The sequence below is a fragment of the Aegilops tauschii genome, chromosome 4 (assembly GCF_002575655.3).
Source record: "Aegilops tauschii subsp. strangulata cultivar AL8/78 chromosome 4, Aet v6.0, whole genome shotgun sequence".
Lineage (NCBI taxonomy): Eukaryota > Viridiplantae > Streptophyta > Magnoliopsida > Poales > Poaceae > Aegilops > Aegilops tauschii.
The window spans coordinates 113,720,930-113,736,079 of NC_053038.3; the positions used below are offsets into that span (position 1 = coordinate 113,720,930).

A 15,150-nucleotide genomic window follows, 5' to 3' on the forward strand; every position below is an offset into this window, starting at 1 on the left:
AAACTTCCCTCCTGCGTGTGTTGGTCTTATAATTCAGACCAATCAGAATATTATAGTTCTGACCTAGCAGATGATTGTAGAGGATCATAAGGACGTCCATAAACTTACATTCAAACATACTATCAAAATACCAAAATAATAAGAACAAATATGTTAATTTGCCGTAATACAATAGTTCCATTGGATGTTCCAGGTCTTTATCCTGCCAATCACTATATCTGAATCACATATTACACATGAAAAAGTACGCTTGTAGAAAATCTATATCAGCGATGATGTTGTATACATCCAAATATAAAAATACCAAATAAAAAAATATATGTAAAAGAAAGGAAATTCAGCATATCTTGACCATCGCAAGAGTAAATGCTCTGTCATTACTAAACCTGCTAGTCTATTAAGACCGAACTTCAGCCTGTAAGGACTTCCTTGTAGACGATGTTCTTCATCGAGGTCAGTAAGGACACAGTCGGTCTTTTTCGCTTCTTTGGATTGTCCTTTAGCTTGTTGGCCTTCTCCTTTGGCTTCTCCTTCTGAATGAGTATCTTTATGTTTCTCTTTGCGGTGGCTCGAGACAAAGCAACATAGAGCTGACCATGAGAGAACACGGGATTGGGTAGGTAGACACCAACTATCGGTATGGTCTGCCCTTGAGCCTTGTTAATGGTCATAGCAAAGCTAAGCCTTATAGGAAATTGCTTTCTCTTAAACTTGAACGGAAACATGTCATTTTCAGATGGGCAAAGAGGTATTCGAGGAAGGAAGACCCTCCTGCCAGCGTGTTGACCAATCACGATTTCTGCATCAATGGTGTTCCTCTCAAAACCTCTTACAACAAGCCTAGTGCCGTTACACAGTCCATTAGCTGGATCAATGTTCCTTAGAAGTATGACAGGGCAGTTCAACTTTAGCTTGAGTGCATGCGGAGGAAGACCATTAGGAGTCAATCCATTAAGAAACTCCTGAGCGTAGTAGCCATATGGGTCGTCCTCTGCAATGTCAAAGCTATGGTAGATTACTTCATCTCCATGAAAACGGTCTATCATGCGGATGTTTATCTTGTTGACATTGTCGTTTGTCGTGGAAAGGATTGCTCGAGATGTCATGTAATTGGAATCAGACATATTGTCGTCTAGACTCGGAAACACGTGGTCAATAAGTTTATCCAGGTCGTCAACCTCGCCTGTAGACGGCAGACAAATATCTTCAGGGAGTAGTATGTTGCCTTGATCATCTACATCCTCAGTGCCATTGCCGACCCTTAGCAAGTAATCTGCAAACCACGTGTCATTATGAGCCGAAGCTGCCGCATACACTTCCACAGATGAGAACTTCGGAGGGTTGCATCAATTATCTGGCCCCGCGACCCCCTTCTGACGACCGGAAGCACCTGCCGAAAGTCCCCACCAAAAACAACAGTCTTTCCTCCAAAGGGTCGGTCACGTATTCCCATGATGTCGCGCATGCTGTTGTCCAATGCCTCTACCGCTTGTCGCTTCGTCATGCTGGCCTCGTCCCATATTATCAATGAGGCCATCCTTAGGAGCTTGGCGGTCCCACTCTGCTTGGTGAAGCTGCACGAGGCTCCATCATCGCAACTCAATGGGATCTTGAACCTCGAGTGGGCAGTCCTGCCGCCAGGCATGATAGAAGCGGCGACGCCCGACGTCGCGGTAGCGATACCAATCTTGCCTTGGCTCCTCACCTTGGCAAGCATCGCCCTGTATAGGAAGGTCTTCCATGTACCTCCAGGGCCATCAACAAAGAATACACCCCCATCACCGCGTTCAACAGCCGTTAGTATCTCGTCGTATGCGGCCCTTTGCTCCAAGTTCAGCGAAGATACCAACTTAGTGTCATCCATGTCAAACTCAACGGTTGTTTCCTCGATGACCTCTCTTGCCTCGCCCTCGGTTGGGTCAAACGCATCATCTATGCTTGGAAGAGTGAAATCAACAATATCTTTACCCATGGACTGCAACATACCCCTAATGTCTAGCAACACCATCTGCTCCACCTCGTCAGGGGACGTGCGTGATCGACGATAGTCATCTGACATAGGCTCGAGGTGCCTATCCCATAAACCACGCACGTCGCCTGGCTCGCAGTGCACCAAGATGGTTGCGAAGAGCCTCCTAAGAGAACATGGCATCGCCCACTGCTCAGCCTCAGTAAGACAGTCGTCGAGCGTGTTGTCTGCCTCGATGAGTCCCAACCTTTCAGCAGCCTCTCTAAAGCTCCCACATAGCACGCCGTCCACGGTGAGCAAGTCGTCAAAGGATGTTTTGCCCGTAACATGGTTTAGCAACACACGCATATAGTATCGGCCCCCCTCGGCAGGATTGGCAGACACGATGCGACCTATTTGAAAACGCTCGACCCGCGGCTTCCAAAACTTCTTTTTCTTCTGCCACGTGAAGCTTCCGGGAAAATCCTTGTACAATATATTTCTAGCCCGAGGGTGTTCCTGGTTAGCCTTGAAATACTCCGTTAACATGGATTTTGAAATATTTTCTGAGGCGACAACATTTTTCAAGTCAGCCTGGGCATTGAATGCGACCCTGTGCATATTCGGGAGATGAAGAGGCAACTGCAAGACAGGAGGGTAGTTGGCGCAAAGTGGAAAGCCAAATATCCTCCACATAGCCTCCGGAGGGGTGATCCACCTTGCGTCAACGTATCTCTTGATCTCATCAATGTTACCATCGGCGTCGGGCTGGTCGATGCTGAAAGAAGCCTTATCATGGCCCTTGTAAATGTACTTGTAAAGATATTTGACGGCCTTTATGCTCGAGTAGACCTCAACGTTGATGTGGCAATTGAACATCCGCAGAAGGTATGGGTTATAAGGCACAACCCATCTGTTGTCCAACATCTTCCCTCGGACCTTAGCATGCCTACCATCGTCTCTACGTCGATAAACTGGGTACGAGTCCTTCCCCTGTGCTGTGTTTTCATTGAACGACCGCGGGTATCTGCACTTGCATCCGTTTTCTTGCATGCAAACATTCTTCGGGTTTAGAGCACCGCATGGTCCGTGCATCATATGTTTTACTACCATTGCATACAATTCCAGATACTTATGCTTGTCTGGGAGCTCTGCGGAAATGAGTCGGTCATACTGCTCGGGGATGATAAGCTTATATGTTGAGTCCATGATCAACAGAAAATGTGCGTGTGGGAGGCCCCTTTTTTGAAACTCGACAACATATACATATGCGACAACAACACCCAGGATGTGCTTCTTGAACAACATGTCCTTCATAGCCTCTAGTTTGCCAAAGAACACGCGAGCCACAATATCAGGTCGGTCTTGCGCCGTCTGACCAGGCAGCAACTCATTCGTTATCTCTTCCCATTTTGGATTGCAAGTCATGGTCAAGAAGATGTCAGGCTTCCCGTATGTATGTACAATTGCCATGGCATCCATATGCCTCTTCTTCATGTCGCGGTCGCCACCAGGGTATGTTCCAGGGAGAACTATTCTTACCCCAACAGCGCTTGCTCGTGTCTCCCCCGATGTGATCGCATCAACAACTCCTTTATACAAGTCGACACGAATCTGCGTCTGGTTCTTCCTGTACCACCTTAACCGACAACTTTCAATCTTGACGTACATGTCGACGGCCCATTGCTGCAAGAGGCGTGCTCCACATAGTATGGGATTAAAGATCGCAGGCCGTGTCTGCAGCATGTAACAGTAGTAGTCTCTGACAGAGACGCACAACCTACTGTTGCCCTCTGCACATGATTGAGTACCATCACAATGAGGATATAATCGACAAACAAAATATTATTTCTAGCAAAATGGGACGCAGACGGCATACCTGCATCCTCATCATCATCATGGGCCAGTTGAGGATTTAGTACAACCTCCAAAGGAACATTACGTTTAGGTAGCTTCGGATGCCAACCTAGTTCTCCCCTTGGATAGAATAGGGGATAAGACAAAGGGTCATATGCTCCGGAGGTCACACGTATACTGTGCCTTTCGTTGTTATTACCACAAAGTGTTATCCTCCGGTCAAACCTTTTTGCTAGGTCGTTGCCCTCAACCCAAATTGCAGCGACCTCAGATGACAACGGTCTGTTATATCTTCTTTGGTCAAGCCTTTTATCGGTGTTTAGGTCTATCCTGTAATCATCGAGGTTGTCCTTGTGTGCACCCAAACTCCTAAATTGCTGGGAGTACGGGTTTTCTTTGAGTATGTCTACTAACTTCTTCACGACATCTTGGTCTAATTGCTTGGTGGCCGCCTTACAATGAGTGATGGTTGGGTCATCATCATAGAAGTATAACTGCAGATGCTCAGGACGGGAGCTAGGCCCGAACGAATGCACATTGTGGTAGATGGTGCCGTGTGCCCGGAATGTGTACACCCCAGACTTCATGTTTGTGTAGTTCTCATCAAGGCTGACGCCAAGGGTTGTGAAGGCGAAATGCCCGTTGAAGAAGCGTATGTTTTCCCGAAAATGTCTAGAATCTGCATCCATGCTTGACCATAGCCTCATCAGCTCTGGGATTGGCTCAGGTTGTTTAAGTTCGATCTGGCCATTGCGACAGCAGAAGCCGTCAGTCTCAGACACATTTTTTTTTGCTTTGCAGTGTTTGCAGTTTGCGTCGAGCTTCAGGATGTGAGTCGTGTCTGGGATGTTTGTGTAGACAAAGTCTAATGGATCAACCTCGCTAGGTATAGCAGACGACATGATCACTTCCTCTTCATCCTCCAAGGTGTCATTATCGTATCCTACGTGCATTTGTTGAAACATGATGTTCAAAACATTATTAACTACTAACTATAATTATGATAAAGCCCCACAAATTCATAGATTATAGTTGACCATACCTTCGTCGCGAAACATGTAGTACTCCTCATCCATAAAGTCGGATGGTGTCGTCTCATCGCCCGTGATGCAGTCTCGGAACCCATCGATTTCGTCTGCATTATCTCCATGGCGAATGTGACAATAGACAACGTCATGTCAGATGAGGGTTGGTGAGAATGAGCACAACAAGGTGACAATAGAATTATCATACCATTGGTACCAACAATGAAATTCGTCATGATTGTCGTCGGGTCGCCATCAGATGAATCACCTTCGGCGGCCCGAGAGAGGGGTGTTGCGCGGGATAAGTTTGCTAGGTCTGGACGTGGGAGTGCGAGGGATTCTTTGCATGGGGTGTGCTTCTTTGCCGCATAAGTTGCCTTTCTTTTTGCACTTAACCCCCCTTTCTCTTTGCTGCATGCCCTCCATTCTCGCAGCGTGGTATTTTTTTCTTCAAGATCGATAGTTCCGTGCTCTAGATGTTTCTGATATGTTGCTCGCCTCCGTGCGTTTGTTTGCTCCATTTGATCAGGAGTTAAGCAAGTTCTGCGTTGCTTACCACGCTGCTTCCTAGGTAGTTGGTTATCATGAATGACATCTATACTGATTGTATTGGTATGAGGCAATACCGCCTCATCTTGTGACAATGACGTATAGCTGGACCTATTTGGGTCGGCTGGTTATACAACAGTGTAAAACGCTAATCAGTACTGCATTAATTGATCATTGATACAAAAGGTACCAGCATATTATGCAGGTCATATCAGCTGACTCCTTCCGTCCATTTTCACAAGGTATTAATGTCTAATCAAAAGTCAAACGAGAGGACGATAAAAAAATGAGTTTGATAAGCTTGTTTTCCAAGATAACTTATTAAACACTTGTATCCAGAAACATTAGGAATATATATACTATCAAGAGGCAGCTGAATCAAAAAGCATTCTAACCTGATATTGTAAGGGCAGGAAGGTTATCATCTTTGTGCTTCACGGTAGCTCGCCCTTGAGCCTTGATCTGGCTATTTTTGTCGTCAAGGAGCATCGGGTGAGCTTGTACCCCATTAGTGATATCACCGAGAGCGCTCCGTGGAACATTTTGCATACCTGCAATATGGTTGCAGGTGTCATACTCACGGATTCTCAGATAATAATCATACTGTTATGAATAAAGGGAGTATATTCAATAGACGTTTGGCCTGTAATATAGAAATAGTCGTACCCGACATGTCAACGGCAGGCATATTTTGATGGAGATGCTTGCCGGCGGCGTCATCATATTTTCTTCGATAACCATCTACCAACGGAGCTTTCATCTGTTCCTTGTTAATGTCAGCATTTTCCTTGTTCTTAAGATACGTTGCCCGCCTCCGCACATTTATTAGCTCTTTCTTGTCATCTAGTAATAGATGCATGAAGGTGTGAGAGTAGTGAATGCAGGAATGTACGTTGTTTTGATTTAAAATCAAACAATCATACCAGATATTGAAAGGTCAGGTTGACTTCCATGCTGTACTTTTTATGCTTCCTCCTCTTTTTTCCTCCGATAAGCAGCTCGCCTCTTGGCGTTTATCTGCTCCCTTTTTTATCAGACAAGATAACTTTCTTAGATGGTTTGCAGACACGCACGACAGATCCTGTAGTCATGTGCTTGGATGTTGAACCGGATTGTGGTAAACTTGAGGAGTTGCATTGATGTTTACGTGATTTCCTCCATACATATGAGTCAAATCTAGAGCCTCTGGAACAAAACCAAACCAAAATGATAATGTACTTAGTATGTTAATGAACATCTGCAACACAACCTCTATAAGATAGATACGGTTCACAACGAAACACGAATCTTGTAATACCGTTTACACTTTGTGCTACGGTTGCGGCTAACTCGTTAGTGAGACAACTGAGAGACACAAACGTTGATGAGGTTGCCGGGCTGCCCGCTTGATGTAAAAATAACCGATAGTGGTCACAACGGGTCAGTTTAGTGCTATCCGAAGAGTAGAGAGTACTGATTATGTTCTATACTAACCTGAGTTCAGTTCGGAAGGCCGCGGTACACATGTGACATCACCATCAGTGGGTTGAGGAACAACAACAACTGCTGTCTGTTCAGTGATGGACTGATCTGAAAGTGGTTCATACAAGTAAATAGACGGTCTAATAATAGATGCAGCAAGCTGTGAGAGTAGTCAAAGCAGGAATGCACATTGTTTTCATTAAAAATCAAACAATTATACCAGATGTTGAAAGGTAAGCTTGACTTTCATGCTCAAGTTTCTTTGCTTCCTCCTCTTTCTTCCGCCGATAATTAGCTCGCCTCTTGGCGTTTATCTGATCCCTTTGTTCATCAGATAAGATACCTTTTTTAGTTTGTTTGGTGACATTCTCGAAAGATCCTGTAGTCATGTGCTCGGATGTTGAAATGGTTTGGGATAAATCTTGAGCAGTTGACATAGTGTACAGGTGTATTCCTCCATCAATAGGAGACACATCAAGAACATCTGGAACAAAACAAAAGCTAAATGTTATTGTTCTTAGACTGTTCTTGAATGTCTGCAACACAACCTCTATAAGCATGATAAATAACCGAGATTGCCGGGTCTCCTTTTCAATATGTTTTTTGCTCACCTGAGTTCAGATCGGGAGGCCGCTGAACACATGTGATATCACCATCAGTGGGTTGGGGAACAACCGGGTCTGCGGTCTGTTCAGGTATCGAGTGGCCTGGAGCATGGTTCATATAAGTAACTGGGATTGAAGTCACGAACTTAAGAGAATAAAATGATGAGTACTCTATCCGCACAGCCTCATACCTGGACTAATAGGGTGATTATCAACAACGTTTGTCCCAGCCATCTGATATCCTACACCTTCAGTACCCACAAGTTCATTATCTGGAAGAACCGGTTGTCCAGACGGTTCAAGTGTCAGCCCATCTGAGTGTCATTCATACAAGTAAGCGAGATCAATTTGATAAACAAATAGTATTAAATCATGGTAAATTGACAATCCAACTGTCATAAATGGGGTACTCAGGTTGTTCTCACCATCATTTGTCCAAAATAAATTATCTGAAACAACGTCATTTAAGGAAATCACAATCGGGATATAGCTTGACATGTGCGGCAAGTTTTTTAGTCAAAGATTTACCTCTAGGTACACCTGGCGCTGTTGTATGTTCCGCAGATTTGCTTTGTGGATTCCCCATACTTACCTACGGGCAAAGATTTCATACTATTAACAATGGCTTGTGAACTGAAGTTGTCTAGCATCTTAATGATCTTATTTTGTTATGTTTCATACTGAAGTTGTCTACCGTCAATCATTTATTTTGTTATCCCCTTCTGGACGCGCCCAGGATCCAACTCCTGGCCTCTGTATTGGGAGGTTTTATGTAAACAGACTGATTCTTAATTGTTATGTTTCATGCACTTTCGTTCGGGAACTTGGAGACAACTTGGAGACTATGCTTATTGGACAGGCTGCTTCTTGGCAGTGCAAAGTAAGCAGAACAAGCCACACAACCAAGCAATCAAAGTAAGTAAAAGCAGCACAATCAGTTATGCAAACATGTACAACAACTAAACATGTGCGTTGCTACGGGCTTTAAAAAAATCAAGATGCTTCTCACAGAGTTAAAATAACCAAGAACTATGCACGTATCAGCTAACACACATCTTTTTAATTGACTATCAGACCATCAAACACAATAATATGTTATTGACAACTAAAAAAATGTTACTGAACTCAACCGGTAGTTCAATGGTTAGAAGGGTTGTATTAGCCATCCATGTGTGTGGTGGTGGTGGTGGTGGTGATGTGCCTGCATTGTTGTCCATATTTCTATAAACTTTTATCAAGACATATAACAATTTTTATTATATTACTTTTTTCTTAATTCAAATACAAACAGATCATAGAAATCTGGAGTCCATGTCGCTATTCCGTGGGGAGCACATTTGAGCCACCGCTAGTTTCTAATAATCTTTTGTACACGCTTCCTAATATCTCAACATTCCAACCTTTTAGACATGGAGACTGCCTAGTATTTTTTACCATCATGACTTCTTTATATGGTAGAAGAAGCCATCCTTTCTACATAAGTATGACATAATTCCTAAAACACATACAATGATTCTATTTTCATTATGAATAATTTGTTTGTATGTGAGTCATACAAGTTCGGTTGCACACTTGCGGAACATCCAATGAATTTTCCAGATTTAGTTACAGACCAAGCATGGCATGAGAAAACCCCCAGAACATTTGAATATTTTTTGATGTGGGTATTGGTATTTTTTAGAACAAGACTAAGCCCCCACAAAAGCAAATGAGGTACCAACAGTTTCAGTAACATATTAACTGACTGGTGTTATTAATCCCGAAAATCTGGTCCAGAAAATTACATAAGAAATTATTGCAAGTGATAGCAGAAACTGGTGCCCTACAAAAACGGTAAGCAAACATTAAAAAGTAGTCATGATATATATGAAATATCTTCTGTACATTACAACAGATCACCATATACGAATAAAATTAGTTGAAAGTAATTGGACATATTATGACATGCTAAATTTGAATCATTAACTATGCAATTTAGTGGGAGTTTAGAGTATCGCACCGCTGATGTGCTTCGCTTACTCGCTCCTCAAGGAGAACATTGTACACACATATAGAAAGAACCAGATCAATTTACAAAAAATATAATAAAGAAATGCATCTTTTCACCATGAAAAGAAATGCAATTTGGGAGTCTTGATCATCACTGAAAGTAAGCTGATTTATGCATTGTGAACCCTTGTGCTTTTTCTAGAAGATAGAGACGGTAAATAATTTGAACTGTATGGACAAATAATTTGAACCGTATGTACCAGTTTCCTAATTGAGGCCCTGATATTGACATGTGTGTGTGGTGTTTTTTCAAGTATGTCTGAAACGCAGGTTGTATTGACATGCAGAAATGGCTTTTCAAGTATGGCTGCAATACAGTTCTAAAACACGACACATTTATTATACACCCCAGAACATTTGAATATTTTTTGATGTGGGTATTGGTATTTTTTTAGAACAAGACTAAGCCCCCACAAAAGCAGATGAGGTACCAACTGTTTCAGTAACATATTAACTGACTGGTGTTATTAATCCCAAAAATCTGGTCCAGAAAATTACCTAAGAAATTATTGCAAGTGATAGAAGAAACTGGTGCCCTACAAAAACGGTAAGCAAACATTAAAAAGTAGTCATGATATATATGAAATATCTTCTGTACATTACAACAGATCACCATATACGAATAAAATTAGTTGAAAGTAATTGGACATATTATGACATGCTAAATTTGAATCATTAACTATGCAATTTAGTGGGAGTTTAGAGTATCGCACCGCTGATGTGCTTCGCTTACTCGCTCCTCAAGGAGAACATTGTACACACATATAGAAAGAACCAGATCAATTTACAAAAAATATAATAAAGAATGGTCACATGATGTAACTTGTTCGTTGTTCTCGGTAGAAATAAATAGGATCAGCACTCCTTTACTAACAAACCAAGAGTTAATTGTATGTTCCATCAACCTCTATGAGATCCCAATGATATACAAAAAACAAGTTAAGAGGAATCAATGGATACCGATTTTAATTGGCTTACATAATTCGTTACCTTCCTGGAAGCCTCAAATTTGATTGAAGATCCAAAATAGTCTGGTTGGATGAACATGTTTGTTCAGTCATGGCTATTGAACCCAAACTGCTTACCATTGACGCAACATAATGAATGAACATACCATGTGTGTGTGTGTGAATGAAATAATCAAGTGGGTATGCTAGCAGCTAGATTATTACAGAGACACACGTCAAACCACATATAGTAACATCGATCTGGCTACTTTCCTAGACTACTGGCTGCAAGGATTTGCTAGTCATGAATAAAACATTCTAGAGTAACCACATAACATGGGAAGCTGGTAGTTCACACAAAATTAGAGCATTGAGGTTGGTGTCTCACCTTGGATGCTAGCCATACCATCAACTATAAATCTGCCTTCCGAAGGATACTGTAGTGTTGGGATACATAAAAACAATAAAGTAGAAGTTAGATCCATTCAGTGGATATGGTAGGATGGTCAAGGAGAATATATTTTCCATTCACTTTGTACCTTTGCAGCCTCAACTACAATTTATTGAATTGTACAAATTAGTTTAGTAAAATATTGGTCAGCACAAAATTTACAGGGAATGCTAGAAGATAAGCTATTATCAGACATAGTATTGCATCAAAATAGCAGTTTCATGCAGTTACACACTTCTTTGCTCAAAGATTATCAACACAAGATCTTTCAGAAGATATCTAAGTGAGACATTTGATGGTTCTACATCAGCACGCGCACGTGGCCGCTAATATTTGAGAGCAAGCTAGAAGAACTTCAACTTTTCAACATCCCGGCTACATTCAAAATAGCCAAATATGATTTATTATGCAAAGTAGGGTGTATTACCTTGAGCCAAATTGATGCTTATCTGAATTCCTAATCTGAGAAATTGGCCAATGAATACATGCGAGAAATAAATATTTCATCAGCTTTGGACAACAGTAAATTATTTTCTGAAAATATTGTTTGTATATTGTCTACTATGGAGACGGAAACATCCCTTGAATAAGCACCGAACTATTCTTTGTTCCTATGCAGCTTGTGGGAACTGATCATTGCACCTTCAATTCCACTCACGAAGATTCCCAATGGCGTAAATGGTAAGCCATAGGGCTTGAACAAAGGAAACTGTGTTGTGTCATTGCAAATGGAAGCTGGCTAAGGCATCTCTCTTTTCATTACTTGATCCCAGGTATTGAAGAAAGGATGCATATAATTTGGGATAGCATGGTGGTAAGTTTTGATTTCAAATGTTGTTTTTCGTGATGGGTACTAAGTTGGTTCCATTGCCGGTATTTCTGTTTTCTGACTTCATTCACCGATTATGTGAGAGTGACAAGCACAGAATGGTAGTGCAGAAATTCTATAGCTACATCAAAACAAAATCAGAAAAACAACACAAGAAGCAAACAGTTTTAAAGTATAATGATGCATACTACTCTCTAATCTTCTCAGTGCCAAGATCTTCAACATATACCCTGGCAAAGGAGCAATCCTCGAGGGATCTGATGCAGACATCATCATCCTGAACCCCGGAGGAGCTTCGCGATGGGCACGCGCACACACCATTCGAGGTCCGACACGAACGTGTACGACGGCAGAAAAGGAAAGGTTGGCTCCCCACAACTCACAACTGTTAATCCGACATAATACTCGATATCCAACCTGTGGATGTTTCTGTCTGATTGGTGTAGGGAATGGTAGAGGTGACCATCTCAAGAGGGCGGGTGGTGTGGGAGGATGGCTTGAACAAAGGAAACTGTACAGCAGAAGTTGGATTCTGGGCGCGTCCAGAAGCAGATCGCCGGCCGATCCTGAGCGTCTCGGTCTCCCAGTCCACGTCCTTCAAGTCGCCGACTCCTGATATGATTTTCTGTATGACCTTGTGTAATAACTATTGTGTATGAACTTGCATTACTTACTACTGAAAGGGGAGCAGCGCCTGTCGAGACCCTGTGCGTGTCCAGAAGGGGGTCGCCATCGGATCGGGGTCGTGATAGCTGCCTCCTGCAAGCGCGGCGGCGAAGGTTTGGATCGGCCGCGGAGGGGGCGTAGGGGTGGATCGGCCATGGAGGGGCGTAGTGGTGGATCGGCCGCGGCACCGGAATGGATCAGCCGGGGAGGGGGAGTAGGGGTGGATTGGGCGTGCGATGGGGTGAGATCGGGCGTTCGAAGGTCTGGTCGGCGGCGGAGATCGATCTGCTCTGGGCGAGCGGGTTTTTTTGGCAAAGGTTTTTTGGCACAGATGGGATGATGACGAAAAAAAACGGTGGTTGGGGGATGACGAAAATAAACCAGCGAAAATAAACCGCGCGGACTATTCACCAACTGCTCCATTAGGAGTAGAGATTGCGAAAATCTGTTTCTGAGCTCGGGCTCAGCTAATCCCGAAATCAAGACCGATGGTTCATGCGTGGATCCGTGCGCCTTACTGTATTCCCCGACCGTATATGCTGATTTTCGTCCGGCGACGCTGCATTCATTGCGACGGAGAGTCGCACTGTCACTGCGGGACGGATCGTTGAAGGATGGCTCGGTACAGTTTCTGAGCCGACCTGAGCCATGCTCGGCTGACGATCCCTCCAAACGTCATCAGCGTCACACGCCATAAATTGTCCACTCTACGGTAATCGAGACCAACATTGCAAGGTCTGGCCGGCAGGCTCGTGAGTGTTTCTACAAGTGCATCCGTTACGATGTAAGTAGATCTGAATTTTTTTTCTTGCTTTCCACATTCTCAGCTAACGAGCAGTGGTTCAGCTCAGATCTGATTAATCTCTCTTCATCTTCTTTTTTTCAGGCACGGCTGTGCCGTTTCTTTGAGTTCCAGCGTGCTTACTGCAGAAGGATGACCCCTCTGCAGCGTGCTCAAAGCTTGTAATTTATTTAACCGAGAGATGCAGCGAAACAACAAGCAAAACCATTAATTCATCGAAGTTCAGACAACCATAAACATAATTCATGCTCTTAGACACAGTATGACACACGGCCCTGTAAACATAATTCATGCTCTTTGAGTTTCAGTGCTCAACTGAAACACACTAGAAAACCCCCCGTTTAGAACGACAACACATGTTACAGACTGAAAAACATATGGCTGAGTTATCGGCAAAACCAAGTGCCCGCTTGCAGGTATTTCGTCGATGTCCTTCTATCCCTCAATTCTTGCATTTCCTGGGTTTTCGTGGCTTTTTCGGTGCGTCCCCTCTCTCCGGGCACGTGGTCCTTTTGTGGCCTTCGCGATGACAAATGCTGCAGAATTTGGTTTCGTTTAGTTAGACCTTTGTATGGGGCCTTCTCCCTGTTGTTTGTCGGCCTTCCGGCACCTCTATGCTTGTCCGGGCCTGCAAGACCTTGTGGGGCATTCACACTAACAGAATGTCCCAGCACTATGGCACTGGTCAGCGTCGCCTTCCACGAGCGATCCTCAAAAGTCAGACCATCCCTCTTTTCTGCCAGTGGTGCTCCATTCAGTAGCAGAGCCTCGAGACCTGCATGCATGTGGTCATAACATGCGGCACTTGCGTCCCCCATCTGAACGACTTCCATGGCTTTGAAGTACAACGTCACGTACCTGCACGTGAACGACAAGTTCACTGAATTGTCCTTCTGGTACTGAACCAGGTGTCGTGGAAGTATATCCCTTGCGTCTCTCGTCCATCGCTTTAGGATATGGTGCTTAGGGATCTCCTCCCGATGAAGAATTTCCATCACCTACACACCAAAGAAAGTGTTCGCATTCGCAACTACAGATTTTCCAAATAGTTTCCATGAAGACATGTAAAGGGTCAGGTTAGCTTACCCTCAAGATATGGCTGCATAGCATCCAGTGTGATCAGACAAGTGAATATTGATTTGTCTTTGTTTATGGTCACCTCGTACTCAACCCTGCTCCACTTATCTCTTGCCGCTCTATTGTAAGGTTAGTCCGCCTCAGGGCACCACCATGCCATATCTGTGCATCAGCCAACTTGGAATATTCCTATGTGAAGGACATAAACGAAGCACTCATAAATGTTATCAACAGGAATTTAAAAAGGAAATAAAGAACTTACAATCATGGTCCTCTTCTCCTTGTAGCTCTCATCACGCTCACAGTCAAACTTTAACCTCATGTACTCCCCAAAAACAAGCATTGGGCTTGCAGGGGGCATGTACGTCTTCAGCATGTGGTTTGCGCTCTCACTATGTTGAGTGCTTGTCATTTTCACACAAAACACACCTTTAAAGTATGGTTTTGCCCATTTTTTCCTGGTTTCATATATTTGGGTCATGTATGTGTGATTCCTCAGATTGTATCCAACAACAACCCCCAAGCTGCTTCAAATTCTTCCTCAGTTAACATGTGGTTCACAACCTTGTGAAATTCAGCCTGAAAATTACTCTTCTTTGTGTAAAGCAGACCAAAGATTTCCTTTGCCTTCTTCAGGACATTCCACTTGCACCACCGGTGGACAGTGCCAGGATAAACCTTGCTGATCGCCACCTCCATTGCCTTGCATTGGTCTGCAATAAAAAGATCATTTTTGTCAGCCGAGATAATTAGTGTAAAATAAACATTTCCCCTAGTAGAACTGTCCTGTAAAGTTAGACGGGTAATATATCATAGCTGGCGTGATGAACCTGACCTGTGAGTATTGTTTTGGGGCAGGCCCGCCCATCATTCGCAAAAATTAT

The 15,150-nt window shown here is 43.4% G+C and overlaps 2 protein-coding genes across 2 annotated transcripts; both read right to left on the reverse strand.

Moving 5' to 3' along the window:
- Positions 1 to 410: 410 nt before the first annotated feature.
- On the reverse strand, positions 411 to 3,619 carry LOC120963294 (uncharacterized). The gene is made up of 2 exons (XM_040387903.2): positions 1,315 to 3,619; positions 411 to 1,273 (listed from the first exon to the last, which is right to left on the reverse strand). Exons 1-2 carry the CDS (start codon positions 3,617 to 3,619, stop codon positions 411 to 413), a joined length of 3,168 nt encoding a protein of 1,055 aa, XP_040243837.2.
- Positions 3,620 to 6,006: 2,387 nt separating this feature from the next.
- Positions 6,007 to 9,980, reverse strand: LOC109773628 (uncharacterized). Its single transcript, XM_073497543.1, has 9 exons — positions 9,230 to 9,980; positions 7,974 to 8,037; positions 7,871 to 7,894; positions 7,637 to 7,759; positions 7,452 to 7,547; positions 7,061 to 7,324; positions 6,853 to 6,948; positions 6,129 to 6,222; positions 6,007 to 6,022 (listed from the first exon to the last, which is right to left on the reverse strand). The coding sequence occupies exons 2-9, from the start codon at positions 8,029 to 8,031 to the stop codon at positions 6,007 to 6,009; spliced, it is 771 nt and encodes a 256-aa protein (XP_073353644.1). The 5' UTR covers positions 8,032 to 8,037; positions 9,230 to 9,980.
- Between the last annotated feature and the right edge of the window lie 5,170 nt (positions 9,981 to 15,150).

Excerpts from the sequence above, each read along its gene's own strand:
- LOC120963294 (XM_040387903.2), bottom strand. The coding sequence starts at position 3,619 with ATGTACGTCAAGATTGAAAGTTGTCGGTTAAGGTGGTACAGGAAGAAC. Across the intron at positions 1,274-1,314 it reads AAGTTCTCATCTGTGGAAGT|ATTACTTGCTAAGGGTCGGC; the intron begins GTATGCGGCAGC and ends CGTGGTTTGCAG.
- LOC109773628 (XM_073497543.1), bottom strand. The coding sequence starts at position 8,031 with ATGGGGAATCCACAAAGCAAATCTGCGGAACATACAACAGCGCCAGGT. Across the intron at positions 7,325-7,451 it reads GCCTCCCGATCTGAACTCAG|ATGTTCTTGATGTGTCTCCT; the intron begins GTGAGCAAAAAA and ends GTTTTGTTCCAG. Across the intron at positions 6,949-7,060 it reads AGCTTACCTTTCAACATCTG|ATCAGTCCATCACTGAACAG; the intron begins GTATAATTGTTT and ends AACCACTTTCAG.